The sequence below is a fragment of the Orcinus orca genome, chromosome 14 (assembly GCF_937001465.1).
Source record: "Orcinus orca chromosome 14, mOrcOrc1.1, whole genome shotgun sequence".
Taxonomy (NCBI): Eukaryota; Metazoa; Chordata; class Mammalia; order Artiodactyla; family Delphinidae; genus Orcinus; species Orcinus orca.
This window is the reverse complement of record NC_064572.1, coordinates 85967534-85991992: the sequence shown is the minus strand read 5'-3', so window position 1 is coordinate 85991992 and position 24459 is coordinate 85967534. Positions and strand designations below refer to the sequence as shown.

Below are 24459 nucleotides of genomic sequence, written 5' to 3'. Positions count from 1 at the left end.
GTAGACCCCAAAGGCTGAGCAGGTTGGCCACCTATTGGCTGAGACCATCCACAATGCAACTTCCTTTCCACAGGGTGTAAAGAGGGGTCAAAGAGTGGAGAACTTGAACTCAACTTTCTTGCCTTGCCCTGTCCATGCTGTCCCTGGGGGATCTTGTCCAGCACCAGGACTTTAAAACACCATGTCTATGCAGGGAGCTCCAGAAAGCACAGCCCGTCTGGTGGTCTCCTCCAGGCTCTGGTCCTCCTGGCTGTCTACCATGGCAGACCCAACTCTTGCTCTGACTCTGTTTCTCGGCAGGCACCCTGTCTCCGCCTCCCCTCCCACCTCTAATCCATCCCTACGTCTACTTCCTGTCTAGCTCCAAAACGCCTCTTGAATGTGCCTCTCCTCCCCACTCCACTGCCTTCACTGATGACTGCAGTGGTCCGCCAACTTCTGACTCACTGTTGTTTAGGCAATCCATTCTAAGCACACCATCCAGGGGGACCCCTATGAATGGAACCCGGTCCTGCCAGTCCTCTGCTTAAAAGCCTTTGTTCCGAATAAAATCCAAACGCGTGGGAGGCTCTGCCTGACGTCTCAGCGGCTCCTGAGCCCCTCACCCCGTTCCCTGGGCTCCAGCCCCCAGGTCCATCTCTCAGGGTCAGAGCCCAGCTCTTCCCCACCTGAGACTCCCCTCCTTGGTACCTGGCCTGCACCTTCTTCCTGACTGCCTCTGGAAAATCACCCTGCACCCCTCCCCTCGGGTCCTCTCTCACAAGGTGAATTCACTTGTAGGGCGTCAGTCATGGCCCCCTCCTTCTCCCTCTCTCAGGGCTGTGAGCTCTAAGAGCGTCCACGCTGTGCCTCTCCCCATCACCTCTCCACCTCCAGCTCCTGTTGCAGCAGGATAGCCGGGAGGTGCCCAATAAAAGCCTGTGGGCTGACAGAACAGAGGAGGGGCGCCAGCCCCAGCGCCAGGCAGCCTGGTCACCCTGGAGACCAGCAGGTGGGCGGCTTCCTCCTGAGCGCGCCCTGGGGGAACAGCCCAGGTCAGGTGGGGCTAGGTAGCCCAGTGACTCCACCCAGCTGTCAATGTCCCTGCCGTGGTGGCCTCCAGAGCCAGCCTTCTGTACAGGAGGCGATCACTTCAAACTCTGATGAGCACAGTTTTGCTTGTTAACCCTGCAGGACTGCAGAGGCAGAGACTGTGATGCAAGAAGAGAGAAACAAGTTGCCTTTGTCAGACATCTGCTGTTGGAAAGTCAGCAGCTGGGGGAACATGATGAGGGGCAGATGGTGCCTCTCTCCGGGGGAGATCCTCTCTGTTGGACCCCAGCGATTCTTCCCGGAATTAAGCAATATCCCTCCACCTCTGAAGTCTAAAGACATTCATCATTGTCGTACAAGAGTGTGTCGTCAGAGACATCGATCCAGGGTTGTGTTGATTCCCATTCAGAAACCCCTTGACCCTCCATATCCATCTTCCTTCCATCTCTCATGGGCTCAAGGCCCCTCCTGACATCAGAATCAATTCCCTTTTTCCCCTCCTAGGCTCTGAGGACCACCCCCAGCCTCTTGCCATCCTGAACACCTACGTACTCTCATCTTTCGTGACCCCAGGACATGGCCCTTCTTACCTCCACAGCTTCCTCTTTAGCCCCTGACGCACTTCCTGTTTAAACCACCATCGGTTTCACATACGCCGTCCTCCCACCTGTCTCTCACCTCCTCCCCTTCACCAAGCCATGCAGCTCCTTTCCTTTAAAACACAGCTGGAGGCAGTTTTCCTGTGTCTGGTAATGTTAACTGTAGTTATGTGTCTCATTTGCCATTTTACTGGAGGACTGGAGGACCCTACCCGGCCTTTGGATTTCTCTGCAGTAACCCAGATAATGCCCGTCATGCTTTAAGGGCTCAACAGATGCCAGTCAAAGTTAAAATGCTGAGGCCAGAAATGGTCTCTAGAAGAATAAGCAAAAAAGGCAAAATTGGTATGTAGACAGAAATCAGAGTTTGCTTTTAAACATTGTCCAGAAACATTAACATAAAATTGCTCAAATTTAGTAGATACAATCAGAAGGTCTTGGTGACTGTTGGCTACAGAACAGGGCAAGGAAGGAAGACTGATTTTTTTTCTTTAATTTTTATTTATTTATTTACTTAATTTTGGCTGCATTGGGTCTTTGCTCCTGCGCGAGGGCTTTCTCTAGTTGCGGAGAGCAGGGGCTACTCTTCCTTGCGGTGCGCGGGCTTCTCATTGAGGTGGCTTCTCTTGTTGCGGAGCACAGGCTCTAGGCGTGTGGGCTTCAGTAGTTGTGGCTCGCGGGCTCTAGAGCGCAGGCTCCGTAGTTGTGGCACACGGGCTTAGTTGCTCCACGGCATGTGGGATCTTCCCGGACCAGGGATCGAAACTGTGTCCCCTGCATTGGCAGGCAGATTCTTATCCACTGCGCCCCCAGGGAAGCCCAGGAAGACTGATTTCAGGACCTGTCCCCACGTAGAGAAAACTCAGGATGGATGGCTATTCCAATCTCTAGAATGTGCCAGAATGAGTAACTCTAGTGGATCCAGAACTTTCCATTTTTACATTACCCATCTATCCTACTCCCTCCTCTTTTCCCAAGTTATGCCCAAGTATTAACATTTGCTAACCAGTGAAATCATGAGGACAGACCCTTTGCTGGAATTTTCCTTTACCCTTTTCTTCTTGAATTACTTTTCATTGTTCAATAATATATCATGTATTATAGAGATCCTAAATGTACAGTTTAATAAATAAAGACAAATGCATCTATCAAGATATTGAACATTTACATCACCCCAAAAAGTTCTCTCATGGCTCTTCCCAGAAAATCTCCCACTCCTGCCAAAGACAGCCCCTGTTTTGATGTCTATTACCATAGATAGTTTAACCTGATCTAGATCTTCATATAAATGGAATCGTACAGAATATACTTTTTTATTTCTAGTTTCTTTCACACAGCAAAACCTCTTTGAGTTTCATGCTTTATTACCTATATCAGTAATTTAGGTAATGTATCTTTTTTCTCTCTTTGCTTCAAAGATTTTCTCATTTGTTTTTTTAAAAATTTGATTAAAATATGTCTTAGTGCAGTTTTCTTTGTCTCTATCACACTTGGGATTAGTTGTACTTCTTGTTCATAAGGTATATAATATAGTTTATAATACCTAGTTTATAGTTTTCATCAAATTTGGGAATTTTTCAGCCATTATTTCTTCAAAAATGTTTTCTGCCTGCCCTCATTTCTGGGACTTCATTTATATGTACATGTTATAGCCTAATATTGTCCCATAAGTCACTGAAGCTCTTTAAACTTTTAAGCCATTTTTTTCCTCTGTATTTCAGTTTGCCTAGTTTTTATTGCTATATATTTAAGCTTGCTAATCTTTTCTTTTACAGAGCTTAATCTTCTCTTAAGTCCACCCAGTGAAATTTTCATTCAGATATTGTATTTTTAGGTCATAGAATTTTTATTTGGTTATTTTAAAACTAATTTTTATTTCTCTGCCAAGTTTCTTCATAGGTTTGTTTATTGTATTCAGCTTTTCCATTAAATCCTTGAATATATTCATTATAGCACTTATAAGTTCTTGGCTAATTTTAACATCTATGTCATCTTTGAATGTGCATCTATTGAGTTTTTTGGTCCTGATGATTTTCCTGCTCCTTTACAGGTCTAATTTTTTTTTTTTAATCGTTTGCAGGATGCAACATTCCTGAGAGTTTAGATTGCTTGAGCTTTTGTTAGAATAAGTCTGTAGCAACCCTTTTAGGTGAGAGTAGCCCCAGTTTTATGACAGACTTCACTGAAGTCTCATCCTGATAATGTACAAGTTAGTATTCTATGGAAGACTTCAGGAGCTCTTATGCAGACCTCTAGAACTTCTTTTCTGCACAGATTCATTCTGCTTTGGCACCCTGTCTCACACATTCCAGCCTCCCCAGTAGCCACAAACTTTGATTTCTGTTCCTCCACTCAGACACAAAGCTGCTCTCTCTTTGGGCTTTACTTCTCTGTGCTGCAGTTTAGAAAACTTCCCAGTCAGAATGCTGGGGTTAATGTTGTAATCATTTCATATGTTTCCTTTCTTTCAAGGATCACAGCCTTCCACTGATCAAAACAAAACAAAACAAAACAAAACCAAAAAACTTTACCATGTGTGTTTTTCCAGTTTTATACGCTTTTATATGGCGGGAAGATAAGTTTGATATCCTTACTTTGTCATGGCTAACACAGGATTTCCTATGTTTATTTAAAATATTTATTGCATTGTTTTGTAATTATCTATATGGAGCCCTTCCCCCAAGGCTTGGTCTAAGTCATTTTTGCATCTTTAGCCCCTATCAAGCACCTTAAATGGTGCAGAGGAAATGATTTTTGAATGAATGAACTAATATATATGTGTATATATATGTGTGTGTGTGTGTGTGTGTGTGTGAATTCAAGTTTTATGTTATGTGCTGTTTAGAATTGTAATAGTTTAGTAAAGTTATGTGGTTATGTTATTTAAATAGCAGTTAACTTTATACTTTAAAAAAATAGGGAACACATATACATGGCTCAAAATGAAAAAGGTTCAAAAAGTGAAATAATGAAAAACATGTCTCCTTGCTTCCTTGTTCCCCAGACAACCAGTTCGCCTTTTTTTGAGACAAAGTTAGTTGCCAGTTTCTTGTCTAATCTTCCAGAGGAATATTAGGCATTTGCAAACATATGTATATATATGAATTTTCTGTTAACTAAATTGCAAGATATGGGTATTTTTCCATAGTAGTACTTATAGACCTACTTCATTCATTTTAGCCACTGGTTCATTTTAGCCATTTTAGCCACATTTTACTCAATATGTGGTTGCCCCAGAATGTATTTAACTCTGCTTCTGTTGTAGACCACATAGGTTATTCCCAGTCGTTTTCTAATACAAAAACAGCTGTGTGGAATATCCTTGTTATATGTCATACATATGTCGTTTCAAGTATATGAGTATATGTGTGAATATAGAATTCTTGGTCACTGGATCCAGGTTGTTTTTTTTAAAATAGATTAGCAATACGTGTGTGTGTGTGTGTGAGTGTGTGCGTGTGATTCTTTGGAAATAAGTTTTCACTATGTGAGTATGAGTACAGTTACCATTCTACCTGTAATGACAAATAGCATTAATTACTTCTCTTCTTATATGATTAAGAAAGTTTGATTCAATCCCTTAAGTAAACTGACATATAGAAACTGGAGTAAATACCATTGGAAGGACAAATAATAAAACAATTCAGCACCTTCCATGATCTGCTTCAAGGGATGCATGGAATTCCCTCCTATTCCCCACTCAAAAAATCATAAATGTTTATGCTTTGGCAAAAGTATATTTTTTCCTCAACTTCTTTGAAAAACTTGAAGACCTTCAATGGATTTCTGGCAGAATGAAATGACAATTTCTTTATTTTTCACCACGAAATTAGTGTCTATAATCCACAGAACATTATTACTTGTGGAATGATTTAGTATCCACCTAGGTTTTGCCTTGTGTATACTTTTGATTTGCTTCAGGAATTGAGGAAAAATGTTGGTAATAGAATATAACACAGCACTGAGACACCAAGGAAAGTCTCTTGGTAAATAAGAGATAGACAGCTATTTCTTATCAGCTATTAAAGCAGGATAGAAATTTAGGTCTTAAATGTTTAATTTCCGGAAGTATTGCAATGTTAAGAAAGGCTTTTATGTATTAAAAGATTGCCTATTTGAAAGATAAATACCATATGATATCACTTACATATGGAACCTAAAATACCACACAATGAACTTATCTACAAAACAGAAACAGACTCATAAACATAGAGAACAGACTTGTGGTTGCCAATGGGGAGGGGGTGGGGGAAGGGTGGAGTGGGAGTTGGGAGTAGCAGATGTAAACTATTATATATAGGATGGATAAACAACAGGGTCCTACTGTATAGCACAGGGAACTATATTCAATATCCTGTAATAAACCATAATGGAAAAGAATATGAAAAAGAATATATATGTATATAACTGAGTCGCTTTGCTGTACAGTAGAAATTAACACAACATTGTAAATCAACTATACTTTTATAAAAAATAAAGAAATTAATAATGAAAAACATTTTTAATTGCCTCTTTAATGGAAAATTATGAGTACGTCTAGGCAGTTTCTCTATTAAAATGATCCCAAAGTACACACAGTCTACATACATTTTATAACAAAAGTGAAATGTACACGAATTAATTAAAAATAGTAAAATAAATCCTGTTATATTCTTTAGAGTTCTAGGTGCTGTAAGATGTATACTTGCGATTTAAAAAAAAAGTTAACCTTTAATAACCCACATGACAAACAAAAGAAGAAATCAGCAGCCTTAAATTGTAGAAATAAACAAGAAAGCTAACGGCTTGTCCCAGTGCTTTATCAGCTAGACTAGCACTTTCCAAAGCAAGAATCCTTTAGTAACGATATGTTGTGGAGGAAGGTAGAGATGATTGTATATGGTAGACAGTACAAAACGGCCATTTTTAAACTTCAGATATGAGTTGCATATTTATTTTCATGTATTTATTTTCATATTGGTACATCATCTGAGCTTTTATGACAAGTAGGCTAATGGAGATAGTATCATAGCCAATTAATTTGTAAAAATATGAATATAGAAAAAATATTAAGGAATTAGAGGTGGGAATTCACATCTGTCAAAAATGGCACCAGTAGAGCTGGAATGATGGAATTGTGGGAAGTCTGGAGCCAGGGCCACTGCCCAGGCACTGACATGAACTTCAACCCAGATTTTGGTCTTGTTCTCCAGTCTATGAAGTCTTTGTGTTCCGGACTGTGCTCTATTTGCAGCAGCCTCTATACCACAGGCTCTGACATCACTTTTCTTTTGTCTGCCACACCCAGCTCTGTCTATCTCAGCCCATACTTCATGCAAGCCCTGCCCCTGGGGGAGTCCCCGGACATCTTTCACTCTTAACAGAGTGGAAGATGGTCCCCAGTGTCAAGCCCTCTGAGATTCCCAAACCTAGTTGGAAAAGGTCCTTGACTTGAAGCAAGATCACAGATTCTGCCTCCCCAAACTCAAATGAATCAAAACCAAGACCACCTCCCCCCAACTCTAAGAGGTATGTGTGTGACAGCTTTAGAGCTAATAAAATGTCAAGAGATTTCTGGGGTAGAGGCATATAATTATTTTTTGCAATAACTTAAAGCTGAGAGGATAAAAGTTCTGGACAAGGATGAAAGTCCATGAACTCAGGAGCAGATCCAAAAGAAACATAACCAGGAGAGAGAACAAGACAGGTGACCTTGTTTGAGGCCCTGTACCAGGTTATGCATGGGGCTTCCCTTACCTGAAACGTATGTGAGCTTAAGTCAACTTGATTTAGGTATTTTGTCAAAGCTCTGTACATTCTTTCCTCCTGGATGCATTCAGCAGAAAAAGTGAAAGAAAGTCATCCAGCCAAAAACTGAAGCTTGGTGAAGAAAAGACAAAGTGAGCCCAGAGAAGGTAAGAAGAATATCAGTGGAAATCACTCACAATGTATTAGAACAAAGCAATGGTTGGACAGAACTGCCCAGGTTAAGCATAAGCAAGGTAAAAAGAAATGCCAAGGGGACTATGTAAGCATACAGCCAAAGGAAAGAAAGACGGAGTAAACCCTCTGGGGTTGGGAAAACAAAATCCAATGAACAGTTTCCTCTGCATGTATTATGCTATGTAAAGACTTATAATAAGAAGAATTTATTAAAATAAGAAATGAATAATGAGATAATAAAACAATAGAAACAAACTGAAACTCCAAACCACACAATTTCAGGTTAAATACATAAGCTAGAAAAAGACTAGCTATTCCCACAGAGGAGAGTGATGGTGAGTGCAGAGGAAGAAGGTGAAGAGACCAAAGCAATTAGAGAGAGATGGTGGATGTGCAGGTCAAAGATAACCCAACCCAAGAACGACTGATGTGCCTCAAGGTAAGATTTCAGCAAATGGGGCTCACAATTCAGAAATATGATACAGAAAAAATGTATCTGCCATGAACTGAGGGAACAGATTGAAAAAATAAGAATGAGAAAAAAGATGATACAGAACAATCTATACAACATGTATTCAGGTCAAGCTACTGCATTTCATGAATAAAGGCTTTTATCACTATGCTATCAGAATAAGAAAGTCACAGTCAGAGAGAAGAAATAAAGCTGACCTCAGACTCTTCCACAGCAACATTCAATGTCAAAAGACAACAGAGTAATATGCACAAAATTTTGAGGGGAAGAAAATGTAGCAGCCATGCTGTCGTTCAAGAATAAAAGCTGACTGCTTCTTCTGACCCTGATGGAGGAACAGGGACCAGATTGGCCCTCCAGTAATAAAACAGAAAATTATATATATTAAAAAAAAAAAGGGTTTCTAGACACTGGACATTAGGCAGAATAGGGCTTTAATTCCTGAAAGAAAAGAAAAAAATGAGGTTTTACTGACCACTGCACCAGGGAGTTTTCAAGGAGGAATTCACAGGCAATGGTGCAAGAGAAGAAACCGGGAAGAGCCAGTAATCATCTGGAGTTGAAGAGAAAGAGATCAGAGTTTGGGGAAGCAAAAGTGGCTAAAATTGGTGGTGTAAAGTCCTGGAGAGAGATGGCTGCCCAGGCAAGCTCTAGACATCTGCAGGGAGATCCCTCAAATCTTTGGTTGCGTGCTGGTCCATAAGGGTGAGAGGAAGGCATCTGAGGTCACGGGAAAAGAGCCATTGGAAAGCAGTGTGACAAACAGTTCCTAGAGTTGACACAGAGCTGGGAAGAAAGACTTTGCAATAGAGAATCCAGAAAGAGACCCACACAATGTGGCCATCTGATTTTCAACAAAGATGCCAGATGCCAAGACAATCTATCAGGGAAAGGGTAATCTTTTCAAGAAATCAAGCTGAAACAATTGCATCCCCACATGTATAAGAATGAATCTCAGCCATTACTTCATACTCTATTAAGAAAAAAACCTCAAAATAAGCAAATAACCATAAATGTGGGAATTTAAATGATAAAACTTCTAGAAGAGCGCATAGGAGAAAAATACCTTTGCAATCTTGGGTTAGGCAAAGATTTCTTAAATATGACATTTAAAGCACAATCCACAAAATGAAAACAATTGGTACTTAGACTTCATCCAAATTAGAAAATTTTTCTCTTCAAAAGATACTACAAAGAATATGAAAAGATAAGCCAGAGACTGGGAGAAAATAGTCGCAAAACATATATCTAGTAAAGGACTTACACGCAGAATGTACCATATAAAAAACTCTTAAAACTAAAATGTCCACGACAAGGATATGTATAAATAAATTCTGATTACTTCATACAATGGTAAACCTGATGTATTGGCATGAAAGGGAGTCCTATGACAAACTGTTGAGATTTTTAACAAGATTATGAAATAGAACATGGAGTAGAACTTGATTTTAATATAAACGTGTATGGGCATAAGGATATGGGTATAAAAGTTATTGCCCAAGTATGAACACAATTTTTTCTTTTAGGATGAATTTTTAAATTATATTTGCTTTCTTCCTTTTTTTTGTGAGTTCCATTTGATATTTTTTCTAACGAGCATATATAATGCTTGTATCATGATATAAAATTATTTTCAGACTGGAAGAAGGACTAGAAGGACAGAACTACGGAAATTCTGTCCTATCCCTAAAAATGTAGTTAAAATGAATAGACTTAAGTAGAAAAAAACTAGTTTTCCCCATAATATACAATGTTGTGAAGATAAAGATGCACATTCACTATGTTAAGGGTGTGTGGTTAACTTGGTACAACTTTTTCTGATGAGCAACTTAGCAATGCATAGCAACAGCTTCAGAAAACGTTTACATGCTTTGACTCCCATCTAGAAATCTAAGCAAGGAATTATTCAGAGATACGGATGCAGGTTTATCTAGAAGGATGTTCATGCTTGTTCTTTTTCAATTATAATTTAAAGTTTGGAGCATCATAAATGTCCACCATAGTGGAGTATTTGTACATATATCCCCGATAACTCATTCAACAAATATTTGCTGAGTGTCTGCTGTGCCAGGCTCTTTGGCAGACCCTGGGTCTAGTGGTGCCCCAAACAAACATGTCCACCTCCTGGTCCATAGTCTAGTTATTCTAGTGGGAAAGACAGACATTATCAACTCATTCCACTAATAAGTTAGTTGCTATCCAAGAAAAGTACAGGATGAAAATGTGCATATACAATATTACTTTATAGCCAGATAAAGAATATAATACAAAGAAGTGTACATAATGTGCTGTGAACATCTATTTATTATCTCGAGAAATGATCTTCTTGCCAAACGGGGGACTCTCTCTGAGGGCCAGAAATGATCATTTACAAACTATTCGCCACTCAACAGGGAGAATGGAGTCACAAAGGCTTAAAGCAGAAATGTTCAGAACCACTTCCATCCGAGAACTAAAGAGAAAGAGAGATGAAACCTCTCAAGTTATAATTTAAATAATGTGCAGGTGTGATCCAATTTGAAAGAGGAAATTTGAAAGGAGCACTTCTTTATCAAGGTCTAAAAATAAGGTGTCAACTTTTCTCTTTCCACTCTCCAGTATCTCTAGCAAGAGCTTCATCTCCTTAGGGTTTCCTTTTGGAACACTTGTTAAGGTCAAGTCATTAACCTTGGCAGGTGGGACTCTATGTTGTCGGCTGCTAGAATCAGCAACATTTGGGGGGTACGGATCCTCTGCTCCCTCATTATTTAGGAATTCTAGTTCTCTCCTGACGTGATAGGCTGAACTTTCTTCCAAGGCACTTGAAAAAGAGTTATAAATTAATTGTGTGATTGAGGAAGTCTTGGAAAGACCATGCCTACCCCCTCGTTCCTGCTGGTTGGCTGTAACCATAGCAACCTCTTACTCCAGACCAAAGTTCAGCTACTGTAAATCTTTATGACCGTGTTCATAGTCCAATGTTCGTTAGTATGACCCTTCCTCATGGAGAGAGAGGTTTTATATTTTACAAGCAAGTGTTAGACTCCATTTCTAAATACTGGACTCCAAATGAGAAGGTCCAGAAATATTATAAAAAGATCTTTGTTTTTTTACCCTAGGATCCTCATTTTCCTGAGAAGATGCCTACGGCAACGAAAAGATTGACGTTCTTAACCAGCTTTGTCACAAGCTTGGGGGCTTTAATCGTAATTTGTTCTATTCTCACAACTCAAGAATGGATCCGCAGTACGGTTGTCATTAGTGAGACTTCTTCGAATGGTAGTGTGATTATCACCTACGGACTCTTTCGTGGGAAGAGTATTCAAGAATTGAATCATGGACTTGCAGAATCAGACAAAAATTTTGAAGGTAAATCATAACTCATTTGAATGGATACAGTGAGATTGAATTAACTGGGGAAGATTCATACCATCCTGTATTTCGGCCCAATAGCCCTTCAAAAATAATTTCCTTGTGAACTTAGCTGGGCTGTAGATATGAAAGCATAGTTTTAATTTTGAAAATTCACGGAATCATTATTTCAGCTTCCTCGGTTCTGGTTGTGTCTATTAGCAAAACAGTCTAAATCATTCTAGCAGAGGCTATGCTTAAACAGTACTACAGAGTGTATTGATAGGTAAATAGTTAAGCAAAAATATGGAGCACCAATGTGGTGTTCTACAGACAGTAGCGACAGCATTTTTAACTGTATTGACTGTGGATTTTTAGTTGGAGCAAGAACCTCTGTCCAGAACTTAATTACTGGCATCTATGCAAGGAAAAAATAAAGTGGAAGATATGGACAATTTCTTATCCTTATATCTCAAGTTCATTTCTTTCACTGATTTGAATTTGCAGTCTTACCTCCAAAATATCTCATTGCTGTTGGAATTGATATTAAATTTCCATTAAGTCTATTAATCGAATATTTTACAGGAATTCCTAAATTTTTTTTCTGATTTCATACACACTAATGTCCTACTCTCAATGGGAGGAAAACAAAAATTCCTTGAGAACGATAAGTTGAATTTAGCTATTTGTTTGGCATTTGAAGTTTGAATATATACCGTTATGTTTTCTAAATTTAAAACCAAATTTGTAACTTGTTTACCACCTTAAATGGACTTTTTTCGAAGGGTGTTGCATGCAGTTCACTACACAGGGTTTATCAGGTATTATGCAGTCATTACCTCTTTCCTTATAAACATACATCATTTTCTGCCTTATACAAATGTAATGTTTAGCCCTCATTCCGTGCATAATGGTGGGACATTAGCTTTTGACATTAGCTCCAAGTTCTAGCTCTAATTTGTGACTTTATTAATGAAATGATTTCCTTAAATCCAGAGCAACATACTTATATTTCCAAATTACAAATTTGCCTTTTAGACTTTAGCAAAAGCAACGTCTCGCCCAGTATTTTAACAGCGTTACACATCTCCTCCGGTACCAGCCTCAGGTCCTCAGGGAAATGAGGAATATTTTCTTTGCGGCAACTAGAAAAGAAGACTTTCAAAGATTCACTACCATTTTCAGTTCTGTGAATAGCATTGGCGAAACCAAAACTTGTTCAACTTCCTGAATTTCCAGACACTTGTAAAATTTTTAAAATACGAGAAAACAGCCTGTGAATTTTTTGATTTTCATACAGTGTCTGTTTGGAACCAGTTGGCTCCAATTTGAGATAACTGGCTTCAATGAGATCCCTGACTCCCTACATCCAGAGCAGCACCGAGGAGGTCTGGGTGGGTCAGCGCCTGGTTCTAGAACCCCGTGGGAGTGACGTGAGCACAGTGGCTTTGGGAGGGCAGGGACAGCTGTGGTCAAGGATAGATCTGAAGGCGGCAGGCAGTCCCGTGGGCCCACAGAGGAGGTGGAATATTTGCATTTGCTTTGCCTGGCTCTCTATTTTTACTCTTTTCTTTCCTTTTCTTTTGTATTTTTCCTACTTTTCCTCTTTTCCCCAGAGAACCACATTCCAACTTCAAGTCACTGCCTCCAGTCACCCCAGGGGCTGTAGATGCTGCACAATTGCCGGGCGTTCAGATCTGCTAGGGACATCTCAGAGCCCAGGGGGTCTTCAGTGTTGATGGTTTTAGCAGTCATTGAACTGGGAACACTTGCAAACAGTCCTCTCGGAGAGGGAAAAGTCACATAACCCAAATGTAGACGGTGGTTCAGCTGGTGCAGGTGTGTGGACATGGTCCCCCGGGAGCAGATCTGCAAACGCTCAGTGAGACAGGTTCTTTAGGACCACACGGGCTTATTTCCAATCAGAAACCAACCGTTGGCAGTACAATAAAATCATCGTATAAATGCCACTTTCCTGCCCTGCTGTGGTGGATTGCCTTTTCCTATGAGAAGTTAACCATGTCAGTTTCTTAGCTAGGATGAGTTCACACTGAAATCTCCAAAGAGTAATGAATATTGCAAAGCTCTGCTATATTTCTACATAGGATTTATCACATGGTGCCGATTTGGGGCTGCAGATTTTGAAATGAAGTGATGATGGCTGAGTTCAACTTGCCAAAATAATTCAGCCTACAATACGCCAGTTGGTGAGGAAAAGAATCAGTCCAACCTGGGGAGGAAACTCTCCGTGGTGTAGCTAGATTGTTCGGGCAGCTCAGGCTCACCAGAAGCTCTACTAGCCTCATCCAGAGGCATCCCAGCTGGTCCAACACCCAGATGAAAGGTGCCAGGTGTCCACCCGTGAGCACGTTGCCTTGCTACTCCGAAGATTCCGGATATTTAATTTTGGTGCAGAAAAACCTTCCTGAGCAGCTACTCTGTGAGTGAGGGGCTTGGATCCCAAGCGGAACTGCACGGAGCTGGGCTGCTCACCACCTAGTCTTTCTAGAGAAAGGCCCGGACCCCATCAGTTAAATCCATCAGCCCGCACTACTTGTAGGACAAAGGTGTGTGCAGGTCATTATGAGAACAAGGGGCAGTTTCACCCCAAATGTGCCTCCCCCTGCCCACCAGTCTCTTTTCACTACCTACCCCTTTTGTTCCGCGGGAACTCAAAGTTGTACTATTGGCTCAAGCTACAAATAAGGAGGAAAGTGAGTCTGCTGCAAAAATCAATGAACTGCAAGATTGACTGAACTGAAGAAGTGAGGTTTATATCTCCAGAATTTACAAAAAGCCCCTTCTTACTTCTCCTATCTGTCCACCCCACCCCATACACATCCCATACTTTCCCTCGGGGTGGGAGCGACATATCATTTACCCCCAGAGACATGACCACACTGGGCGGTGCAGCATAAAAGGGCAGAAAAAGCTTTCCCCCAACCTTCTTTCTGAGACACCCCTCGTCAATTTCCTAGAGGCTGAAGCCATCAGCTGGGACGTCCTGGGAGAGCTCCTAGGCCACACTCTGGGATCCATGGAGTTAATGAGCCCTTCCAGGGATACACTGTGGTCCAGGGACTGAGAAGCTCCACTGGGTCAGGCCCCCTGGTGACCAGGTGCTTGAGGAGGGGGTGGAGACCATTCCTCCGCACAAGAAAGCCACCAGCTCTCCCTCAATTTCCGAGGACTTCCTGAAAACCAAAGCTAGAAAGGCCAGATGGCCAGCGGGGCTTGAGTATAAATGTCCAGGCACAGGAAGCCCGGATGTCCGGATGACCCCCATTTGTGCGCTGCCCACCACCCAGTCCATTTCGGCCTCCCAGCTGGGGGAGCCGTGGCCTCCTTCCCCTGGGCTGCCAGAATCCGAGCGATTAGTTTCGATTGTGGGGTGGCTTTCTCGATTCCGTTGCTTGACCCCTCAAAGGAAGGAAGAAGAACAGAATGTATTTGCTAATTTTGTAGGCAGAGAGCAGCTGTCAGATGCTGTAGAGGTTGATTGTGATTTCATTCTTGCCAACTTTCACTGAATTCCCAGCTTTCATTGTCTGAGTTCTGAGCCAGGAAGGGGAGGGGAGATACAGCTGTCATACCTGTGTGGCAGGGAATTCAGAAGGCTGAAATAGAATTTGGAAATATGGCTGTTAAAATTAAGATAAATTGTCACATGAATTCATAGAAAAGTGTGAGTCAGTAGGCTCCAAATGGACTCCCTTTTGAGAACTCATGTCTAATAGATGTTACCAACAGTCAAAAAGAAAGCCAAGGGCTTCCCTGGTGGCGCAGTGGTTGAGAGTCCGCCTGCCGATGCAGGGGACACGGGTTCGTGCCCTGGTCCAGGAGGATCCCACATGCCGTGGAGTGGCTGGGCCCGTGAGCCATGGCCGCTGAGCCTGCGCGTCCGGAGCCTGTTCTCTGCAACGGGAGAGGCCACAACAGTGAGAGGCCCGCGTACTGAAAAAAAAAGAAAGCCAAACCTGACTGTCACTTTCTAATTTACTATGAAAAGATGGAATGTTCAGCATTTGCAAATGAACATCCATTTACAGCTTTTAATAAGAAAATTTCCCCAGGGAAACTTGGTGCTTTGGACACAGGACATTTTTCCCAGGCTGAAATTTTTATTTTCTAGTTAAGTATCCAAATTTTGTCTTATTGGCTAAGGACAGAGGACATTTAGTCCCCGGCAAACTTCTGATTCAATGCTGGAGTTCCCTCCTTCATGCTCAGGCAGAGGCTGTGGGATTGTGGAAAAAAGGGGAGTGGTTCTTGCCGGCGGTGACTAAGTTTGAAACATCTGCAGTATTTGACCCTGCACCTCTGAACAGGTGTGTCCTGCTTCTTGTTTTTCCTATTCTGGTGTCATCTTCCACGAGCTGCAAAATAGACATCACAGCCATGCCAAGCCCTCACCACTGCATCTCCGGGGTGCGCCAGGCAAAGGAGCTAGAGCCTCGGGCTTGAGGGCAGGGCCTTCGGAGCTGTCCCAGCCCAGACGGCTTCCCGGAGGGCAGGGGGCCCATCGGGCCCCACCCATCCCCATGCAGGCAACAGGGGTAGCAGAGAGGACAGCATTCTCAGTTTAACCAATGCCTTTCAGAGTTCTTACCTGGAGTGCATAGCAAAGGGGACTGCGCTGAGAACTTAGCCCTTCCCATGGGTTAATAACAGAAACAGCGACAAGGGCTGGGCACTGCTAGGGATGAGCAGACTGGACGTGTGTGCACTGAACTTTGCACCCAGTCCCGTCTCACTGAGTGGTGAACTCATGGCCTCCGTGTTGCTGAACTGGTTTTTCCCTCTTCTGTCCTCTCTGGTCTCCCATGGGGTTTGAAGGGCTGTAGCTGTGCTCACGGGAGACCATACCCACATTTCTTTTCTCCCGCCCCTTGTCTTTCCTGACTCCTTTCTTGTCCGCTGGCCACACCCTCCTGCCTGCCTCTATCCCCGCTCTGTGTGGAGACACTTCCAGCCCTGGGCTTGGCCACGTGACGTGGCCATCAGGCTGAATTCTCTCACACACGAGGGTCTTTACAGCCAGATTCCCAGCGTCCAGATGTCTGAAGGCAGATTTGCTGGCCAAAGCTCTCTCATGCCCACCCTCTGTCCGATGACAGGAAATTTACCTCCCTCGCAAAGTACCGCTGATTTAAAAAGAAAAACATCTGAACTAATAACATGTGGGTATTCAGAGGTGGAGAGAGGATGGACCCCGCACAAGTATTGTCACATCTTATCGGGAGAGTTGAGCCCGTCTGGCCAGCACGGGTAGGGAGGTAAAGTCAGACGAAATGTGTGCAGAGTCGGGGCCAGGCTGGCAGGAGCTTTGGAATCCCGTCTTATGAAGAACACTTTGGGGTTTATATCCCTTTTCAAATACTGGGAAAGGCTCCAGGCAGGAGAGGAGGGAGTGGATTCTGCGTCGCTCCAAAAGGAGCATTAGGATCCAGGGTAAATGTTGTAGAGACGCAGAATGAAAAACCTTTAAATGACTAAGGAGACGCAGTGATGGAAAAGGCTACCTTGCAAAGAGAGGGCTCCTTGCTGCCAGGACACGTTTCAGGAGGAGGCTCCAGGTCTCCCCTGGCTCCCAGGGCCCCATTCCTGAAAATGTGCCACATCCAGAGCGGAGCAAGAAGGCTTCCGTGGCCGTCCTGGTTTCCGTTCCTTAAAGCTGCTCCGGCGTGAAGATGTGAGAGGCTCCTGCCCTCTCCCAGGGGACCTGAAAATCAGGAATGGAAAGAAGGAAGCTTTTCCTTTTCCCTTCCCACCCCCATCGTGGTTCTAACACCTTGTAATTCCCAGTGATGGTGTTAGTACATTACTGAAGACTCTGAAATCTTTTTCCCAATTTACTTTTTCCCTTCTGTCGCTGTGACTTTCACAGAACCTCTCGGTAAACACTCTATTGAATGTGGTGGCAATCTCCTAATGGCCTGAAACGAGAGGTAAACACTCTATTGAATGTGGTGGCAAATCTCCTAAGGGCCTGAGACACACTGGCTGCTCTTGGAGATGTTTACAAACGCATGGCTGGGTTTCCAGGTAAGTGTGGGGAGAGCGTGTCTCTGGTGTCTGCTCATTTTGTAAACAAAGGAGGGAGCGGAGGAAACAGATGCCTGGGGAGGCTGGCGGGTGGTGGTTAGAAAGGGGAGAATGGCAAAAGCAGGAACTGGTGGCAAACGGCCCAGGGCACCTGCGTTTCATTTTACGCAAGTGCATATCCATGTCTGGAGCTCCCCTGCGCTTAAGAAATATGCAAATTTTATGAAAAGGCTGACAGTTTCTAACCCCAGTGCCTAAGAGGGTAGAATGGGGAAGGAGGCAGAATGGGGTGTGTGAGGGTGGACCTGCCCTCCGGTCCAGAGCTGGTCTTTGCATTTGGTGCCGCGTACTTACCAAACATTGCTTTAGTTTTAGGAACATTGAGCAGTTCTTCCCCAAAGACTCTGCACTTGGTGGTCATCCTGTTCCTGGTCCTTAGTTTGTTCACTTCGCTGTTGAGCTCTGTGTTCACCTTCTACAACAGCTTCAGCAACCCCTATCAGACGTTCTTGGGACCGATGGGGGTGTACACCTGGAACGGACTCAGCGGTGAGTATTGGTGAGAGGACGTGCTCTCTGCCTCTGTCCCCCTGCTTCCCTCTCACACTCGTGGACACACACGGTCACGGTCGAGCCATGGGCGTTAAGAGGGCCCCCTGTGTGCTGAGTTGCGTGCTGGGGGCTGAGGTTTATTTTTGTAAACTTACAGCATTTATTCAGTCTCTTTGGAAATAAAATTCTGTTTTAGGTGCCCAGGTAAGAGACCAGAGTGAGGTGAGGAAGGCGTGTTAGGTGTTAAAATATATGACATACCGAGGCTTTGCTTTGGAGTATCTGGTGTAAGGAGTTGAACAAAAAAAACACATGCATCCACAAAACATTCACTGGGCTCCTGTGGCGTGCTTGACTCCACATTAGGCTCCACGTGATGTGTGGAAGTCAACACGTGAACACACATGCACGTGTGTCATTTAGTCTCCTTCTTGCCCTCGTAGAACAGCAGTCGACTTGACAAAATCTAAACCTGATCGTGGCACAGAGAGCACCAAGAATGTCATTTTGGAGAATCTGGGGCCAATGCCCTTCCTGTGGGTAACCTGTGAGTCCCGGATGTTGCTGGGCGGAGTTGCTAGGTTGTGTTACTTGTTTGCTGGGAAAGGTATTGGGGTGAGGGATGGGAAGTGGAGCCCAGCTTGAGTCACAGTGTTTTGGACTTTCTCTGGGTCTCATGGACTCTGTGGCCACTGTGTCTGCCCAGGGACGTGGTCACATGGGAGCCTTGTTGCCCCTGCCGGGCAGCCGGGTTTCTCCTGGTCTTTCCCTCCCTCCACGAGAACCTGATCTCGAGATTGAATCAGAAGCAGCCCATCCTACTAACCGGACGGCTCTGGAGGTGCTCACGTGTAAGCCACAGGTGGTGCATTTTTTAAAAAATAGGTTACTTTATTTATTTTTATAAATTTTTTTTTTCATATTATTTTTGGCTGCGTTGGGTCTTCGTTGCTGCGCGCGGGCTAGTTGCAGTGAGCTGTGGCTACTCTTCGTTGCGGTGCGCGGGCTTCTCCTTGCGGTGGCTTCTCTCGTTGCAGAGCATGGGCTTCAGGCGCATGGGCTTCAGTAGTTATGGCTCGTGGGCTCAGTAGTTGTGGCTCACGGGCTCTAGAGCATAGGCTCAGTAGTTGTGGGATATGGGCTTAGTTGCTCTGCGGCATGTGGGATCTTCCTGGACCAGGGCTCGAACCCGTGTCCCCTGCAGTGGTGGATTCTTAACCACTGCGCCACCAAGGAAGCCCGGTGGTATATTTTTAACACAGACCAGGAACGTTCAGGGACAAAGAAAGGTGCCCTGGATATTAGGCTGTAAGGAAGCCTCAGAGGAGGGGCTCTGGGCAGCAGTTTTCCCCTGTCCTCCTGCTGAGAGGCCATCCTCACACTGGTCGCTGCAGGTGGCTGGAGGGGCCCCTGTGCTGGGGCTCCCACCGGTGCTGTGCTGAGAACGAACACCCGGCTCTTGGGGGAGGGAAGCCCTGACTGCAGCCCTGGCTGGTGCGAGTGTGTAAACACTTCCACTGCGGCCTTTTTCAAGCTAATGGTTGAGGAGATGCGTGAGCCAGTCCCAGCCCAGCAGGGATACAAGGGAGAGCCATGCAACTCACTGCTCAAGCAAGCGCAGTTCATAACTATCGTGCACCGCAAGCGTGGAAACTTGGGCTGCCCTGGGCAAGCCTGCACCAGGGCCATGTCGCACGCTCCCCCCTCAGCTCTGAGCACTGGGTGTCAGGCTGGTGCAGCCACATCCACACGTGACCAGCCCTTCCTTTTCTTTCTGTGATTTTATTTCCCGGTGGTAAAAACAAACAAATGCCCCAATGTAAAGGGCATCTGCTGTGGGCCAGGCACGACAGTCCCTCGGAATGAGTATTCCTGCTTCCTGGCTCACAGTGGAGCTGAGGGAATTGGCTCTAAACTCAGAGATCCTCATCCGGATGCCAGGATTCCTTGCCCCATGCTGTTTCTAGGAGGCTCGTTCACCTCCGTCAACCAACGCAAAGGAAAGACTCATTGGCACTCGTTGCCAGGGTAAAACATAGACTATTTTAATTCTTGCTCATCTGATCAAGAAGCTTCAGGTACAGCTGGATCCAGGGTCTCAGCCAGCACCGTCAGAACTCTGTTCTCCTCCAGTGTCCCCTCTATCATTAAGCAGCTGGGCTGGTCCTCTTAAAGGCAAGTGGGCTGCCAGCCCTTCTTGGCCCATCCCCGATGCAGCAACCCCAGGAGAAAAGACGACTTTTCCCCCCAAGTCTGACTCTCACTGGAATTGCCCTTCTCCATTTCTGGAGCAAAGCTTCATGGCCGGCAGGGTTGAATTCACTGACTGAGCCCCTTGGCAGAGAACTGGCCACCTGGGAGCTGGGGAGGATGGATCTGAGAGGAACGTCGGGCTCTCGGACCAGACGGGAAGGTCCGACGTGGGCCCAGCGGGACAAAGCCGGCCCCCATTCCTCGGTCTGCACCTGCAGGGCTCGGAGCACATCCCTTCATCTCGGCAGGAGGGAGCCCCGGGCTTTCAGCCTCTTTCTCCATGGCTGAGTCTAAGCTGGCTTCGCACAGGGCACGTTTGTGGAGGAAAACATGGAAAATGGGGCCTGCAGCCTCCCTCACCGCCATCCCCACCTGCTTCTAACAACAAAGAATTGTTTGCCAGGCAGCAAACTCTGGCCACGTTCCCTCCCAGGCTTGGGGCAAGTTCTGACACACAGAGGGGCTGTGAGCTGGGCAGAAACACACTCGGAGACTTTGCCTTTGCCTCTCTGTTCAGCCTTTGGCTTTGCCTCTGAAGGCCCTCACAGCCTCCGCCTTTGATAGGGCAGACTTGGGCCCCGAGTTTGGTCGGAGAACTTAGTGAAAACTCAGCTCATGGGAGGCTCAGCCTTCAGGGGGTTTTGGCCACAGAGATGCCATCACTGTGTCCTTGGCTTGGATCACCGTGGGGAGAGGGCAGGGGTCCTGGAGGCAGAGGGAAGGGCCACACACCCCTCTGCAGGCTGGGCTTGGACACCCTCTCCTTGGCTGCAGGGAAGAAGAGGGAGTGGTTTGCTAGTTTGTGGCTGAAGGATCGGGAGGGGGTTCTCCTTTTTTGAAAAATTTATTTATTTATTTTTGGCTGCGTTGGTCTTTGTTGCTGCGCGCAGGCTTTCTCTAGTTGCGGCGAGCAGGGGCTACTCTTCGTTGAGGTACACAGGCTTCTCTTGTTGCAGAGCACGGGCTCTAGGCACACGGGCTTCAGTAGTTGTGGCGCACGGGCTTCAGTAGTTGTGGCACACAGGCTCAGTAGTTGTGGCATGTGGGCTCTAGGAGCACAGGCTTCAGTGGTTATGGCGCACGGGCTTAGTTGCTCCACAGCATGTGGGATCTTCCCAGACCAGGGCTCGAACCGTGTCCCCTGCATTGGCAGGTGGATTCTTAACCACTGTGCCACCAGGGAAGCCCTGGGGTTCTGCTTTGAGGAGAAAAATACCAGCATCACCTCTCGGGCCACTGTGCCCTCTGACCCCAGCCTGGCATGGCGCAACCCTGGCCCCAGGGGATAGAACTGTAGTCTGAGAGATGATGGAGCCGGAGAGAATCTTGCAGACGGTGTGTCCCAACACATTTGAACCTCAGTCGAGGAACCGAGAGCAGAGAGTAACCCAGCAGGTCACACGGCCCAGTGGGGACAGGCTGGGGTGGGAAGCCAGCGTCCCGAGCCTTCAGGGCCTCCTCCTTCTACCAGGGGCTCCCTCCAGGTCCAATAGCTCTTCTGTCCCAGAAGCCGGACGACAGGCTGTGAGACGCGTGCCCTTTCTCAGGGGGCTCAGGTCAGCATCCGTGTCCATGGCGGCCCCTCCCAATTCAAACCAAAGCATCTACTTCAGGAAAAAGCATTTAACCCATTTCCATCCTACCCCTTTATGACTAAGCTTTCATTAGAAACTTCCCAAGAGCACGATGAAGGATAATTAAGGGGTGTGAGACGCATAGCGTAGAGAGGAGGGGGTTTGTATGTACTCACTCCTTTTATTATTAAGAAATAAAACCATTAGGTTGAGGATGAAAGACCGTCATCACGGAGAGTGAGAAGTCCTCACGCAGAAGCCCTCTCATTAGGGCCTCTGGAGGGCCGTTCCCTGGGTGTGGGTTACGATCAGGACAAGTTTGACGCCAAAATGTCCTTCTAGTTCTGGGTAAATGTCAGCAGATGACGAGTCACGCAGACTGTGTCCCAAGGACCTCCGTCCTGGGGATTCCCGGACCCGGCATGCTCAGGCCCCGCCCCGCTGGACAGTTCGCCGGCAGCATCACGCGTCTGGAATGTCTGTGTCCTGACCTTCCTTCTCCCGCCTTTTTGAACAGCTTAACTGAGATATGACTCACATACCATACAGTTCACGCATTTAACCTGTGCCGTTCAGTGGTTTTCGTATATTCACAGACCTGTGCAACCACCACCACAGTTGATTTTAGAATATTTTCATGGTCTCAAAAGGAAACTCCTCCCCCCAGGCCATCCCCAGTCCTAAGCAGCCATGAATCTACTTTGTGTCTCTAGATCGCCCACTTTGGAAAATGAGGGATGAGGTTCAGAGAAGCTAAACTCATCTCCCAGCGCCAGTAGCTGGAGCCCTTGAACCCTGCTCTCTCTGACTCCAGAACTATGTTCCTTAACTAGGCCAAAGGAGCTTTCCAAAGTCAAAATGGTGGAATGTGCTCTAGTGAAGGACATTGTGAAGAATAAAAAAGGGAAGCTAAAAATTTTAAATGCAAAAAAAAAAAGAAAAAAAAAATTTTAAATGCTCTTTTTTATATATATATATATGAATTCATTTAATTCTTACAACAACCCTTCCAGGTAGGTATTATTATTACTTTCTTAAACATCTTTATTGGAGTATAATTGCTTTACAATGGTGTGTTAGTTTCTGCTTTATAACAAAGTGAATCAGCTATACATATACATATGTTCCCATATCTCTTCCCTCTTGCATTTCCCTCCCTCCCCCCGTCCCTATCCCACCCCTCTAGGTGGTCACAAAGCACCGAGCTGATCTCCCTGTGCCATGCGGCTGCTTCCCACTAGCTATCTATTTTACGTTTGGTAGTGTCATGGACATATATACACTACTAAAATGCTCTTCTAAAATGAGTTTAGTAAAGAGATCCTTCCTGGTTAAATGCTGTGCTCTATTGTGTGTAGAATGAAATCCCAGCTCCGGAGCCGGCATTCAGAGCTCTCCAAGTGGGCTCATCCTCTGTATCCTGTGCTCAGGACCCTCAGCACCTCTTCCCATCAGATGAGCTTGTGCCTCACAGACCCGGATGCTCTGAGTTCATCAACCACCACGAGTCTCTGTTTGGGCCGCCTTTTCCATTTGTCCTTCCTCAGCCTTGCCATCCCGCTGGTCTCTCTAGATAGTTTCCCCGTTGACCTCCGTGTTCAAGCATTTATTCATCCCTCATTCAGTACACCTGCTAGGTTCATTGCCCAGGGAAGTGGGCAGAGCAGCTCCTTCTGAAAGGGCTTGAGATGAATGTTTGTCCCTGTCCACAACTGCCCTGCACCGTCTTTAGCATTTGGAGCCTAGAATCCAGCTCGTGCCTTTCATTTCTTTTACATTCCCCCTAATGCTTAAAAGAGAGTAAGTCCCAGTGTAGATATTCAGTGAATACCCATAGAGTACGTGTGATAAAGGAAAACAGTGACATTAAAAAATGTATCACCATGTTATCTATGAAACTATTTCTTCCTTTCAGCATCCTTGGTATTCATAAGCATGGTGCTCTTTGTGGGGAACACACAATCCAATCATCTCTCAGAGGAGCTGGCCCAGAGGCTCTACCCACTTTATCCAGCAGTCACTCACCAAGGAACCTCCCACAGTTACGGATACTCATTCTGGCTCACCCTGCTCGTCATTCTTCTAAACATAGTCACCGCGGTCATCATCGCCTTCTTCCAGAAGGCCAGAAAGCAGTGGAAGAAGGAGCAGAAAAAGCCCATGGAATATGCCCCAAGGGATGGAATTTTATTCTGAATTCTGTACCCGCGTTTGGTGGTTAGGTCTACTCTGTTGTACGCCAGCTCCCCGAGCAGTAACTGGCTGGCTTGTCTGGGTGATCGGCAGGTAAAGTGCAGGCCTGTTTGACTGTCATTCTGTGACAGCTTTTGTATCTCATGACACTATGTTCTTCATAACTGATGTACCCTTGAAAAAGGATTCTTCCCATGAGGGTGGGGAAGACGAAAAAGAAAGCTCTCCAGTCCTTGTAGTGTTCAAAGCAGTAGAATGATTGTGAGTCTATGGACCCTTCTGACCTGGTCTCAATCTCTTAGGTAATAAAGGTTTGGGTTACGCACCTTCCCTTTGAGTTGCTCGAAGCACTTTGGTACCTATGATCTCATTCACCTCAGGAGAGACCATGCATTTTTATTCCACTCTATGAATGAAGACTTCCAGGCACAGAGAGATTCAGAACTTTTTTTTCCTAGACCAGGTGTTGGAAGCAAAAGGAGAGACC

The 24459-nt window shown here is 45.1% G+C and overlaps 1 protein-coding gene across 1 annotated transcript; it reads left to right on the top strand.

Moving 5' to 3' along the window:
* The first annotated feature begins 11144 nt into the window (after nucleotides 1–11144).
* On the top strand, nucleotides 11145–24239 carry CLRN3 (clarin 3). Its single transcript, XM_004265712.3, has 3 exons — nucleotides 11145–11373; nucleotides 17770–17949; nucleotides 23695–24239. Exons 1-3 carry the CDS (start codon nucleotides 11145–11147, stop codon nucleotides 23973–23975), a joined length of 690 nt encoding a protein of 229 aa, XP_004265760.1. The 3' UTR covers nucleotides 23976–24239.
* The last annotated feature ends 220 nt before the right edge of the window (nucleotides 24240–24459 follow it).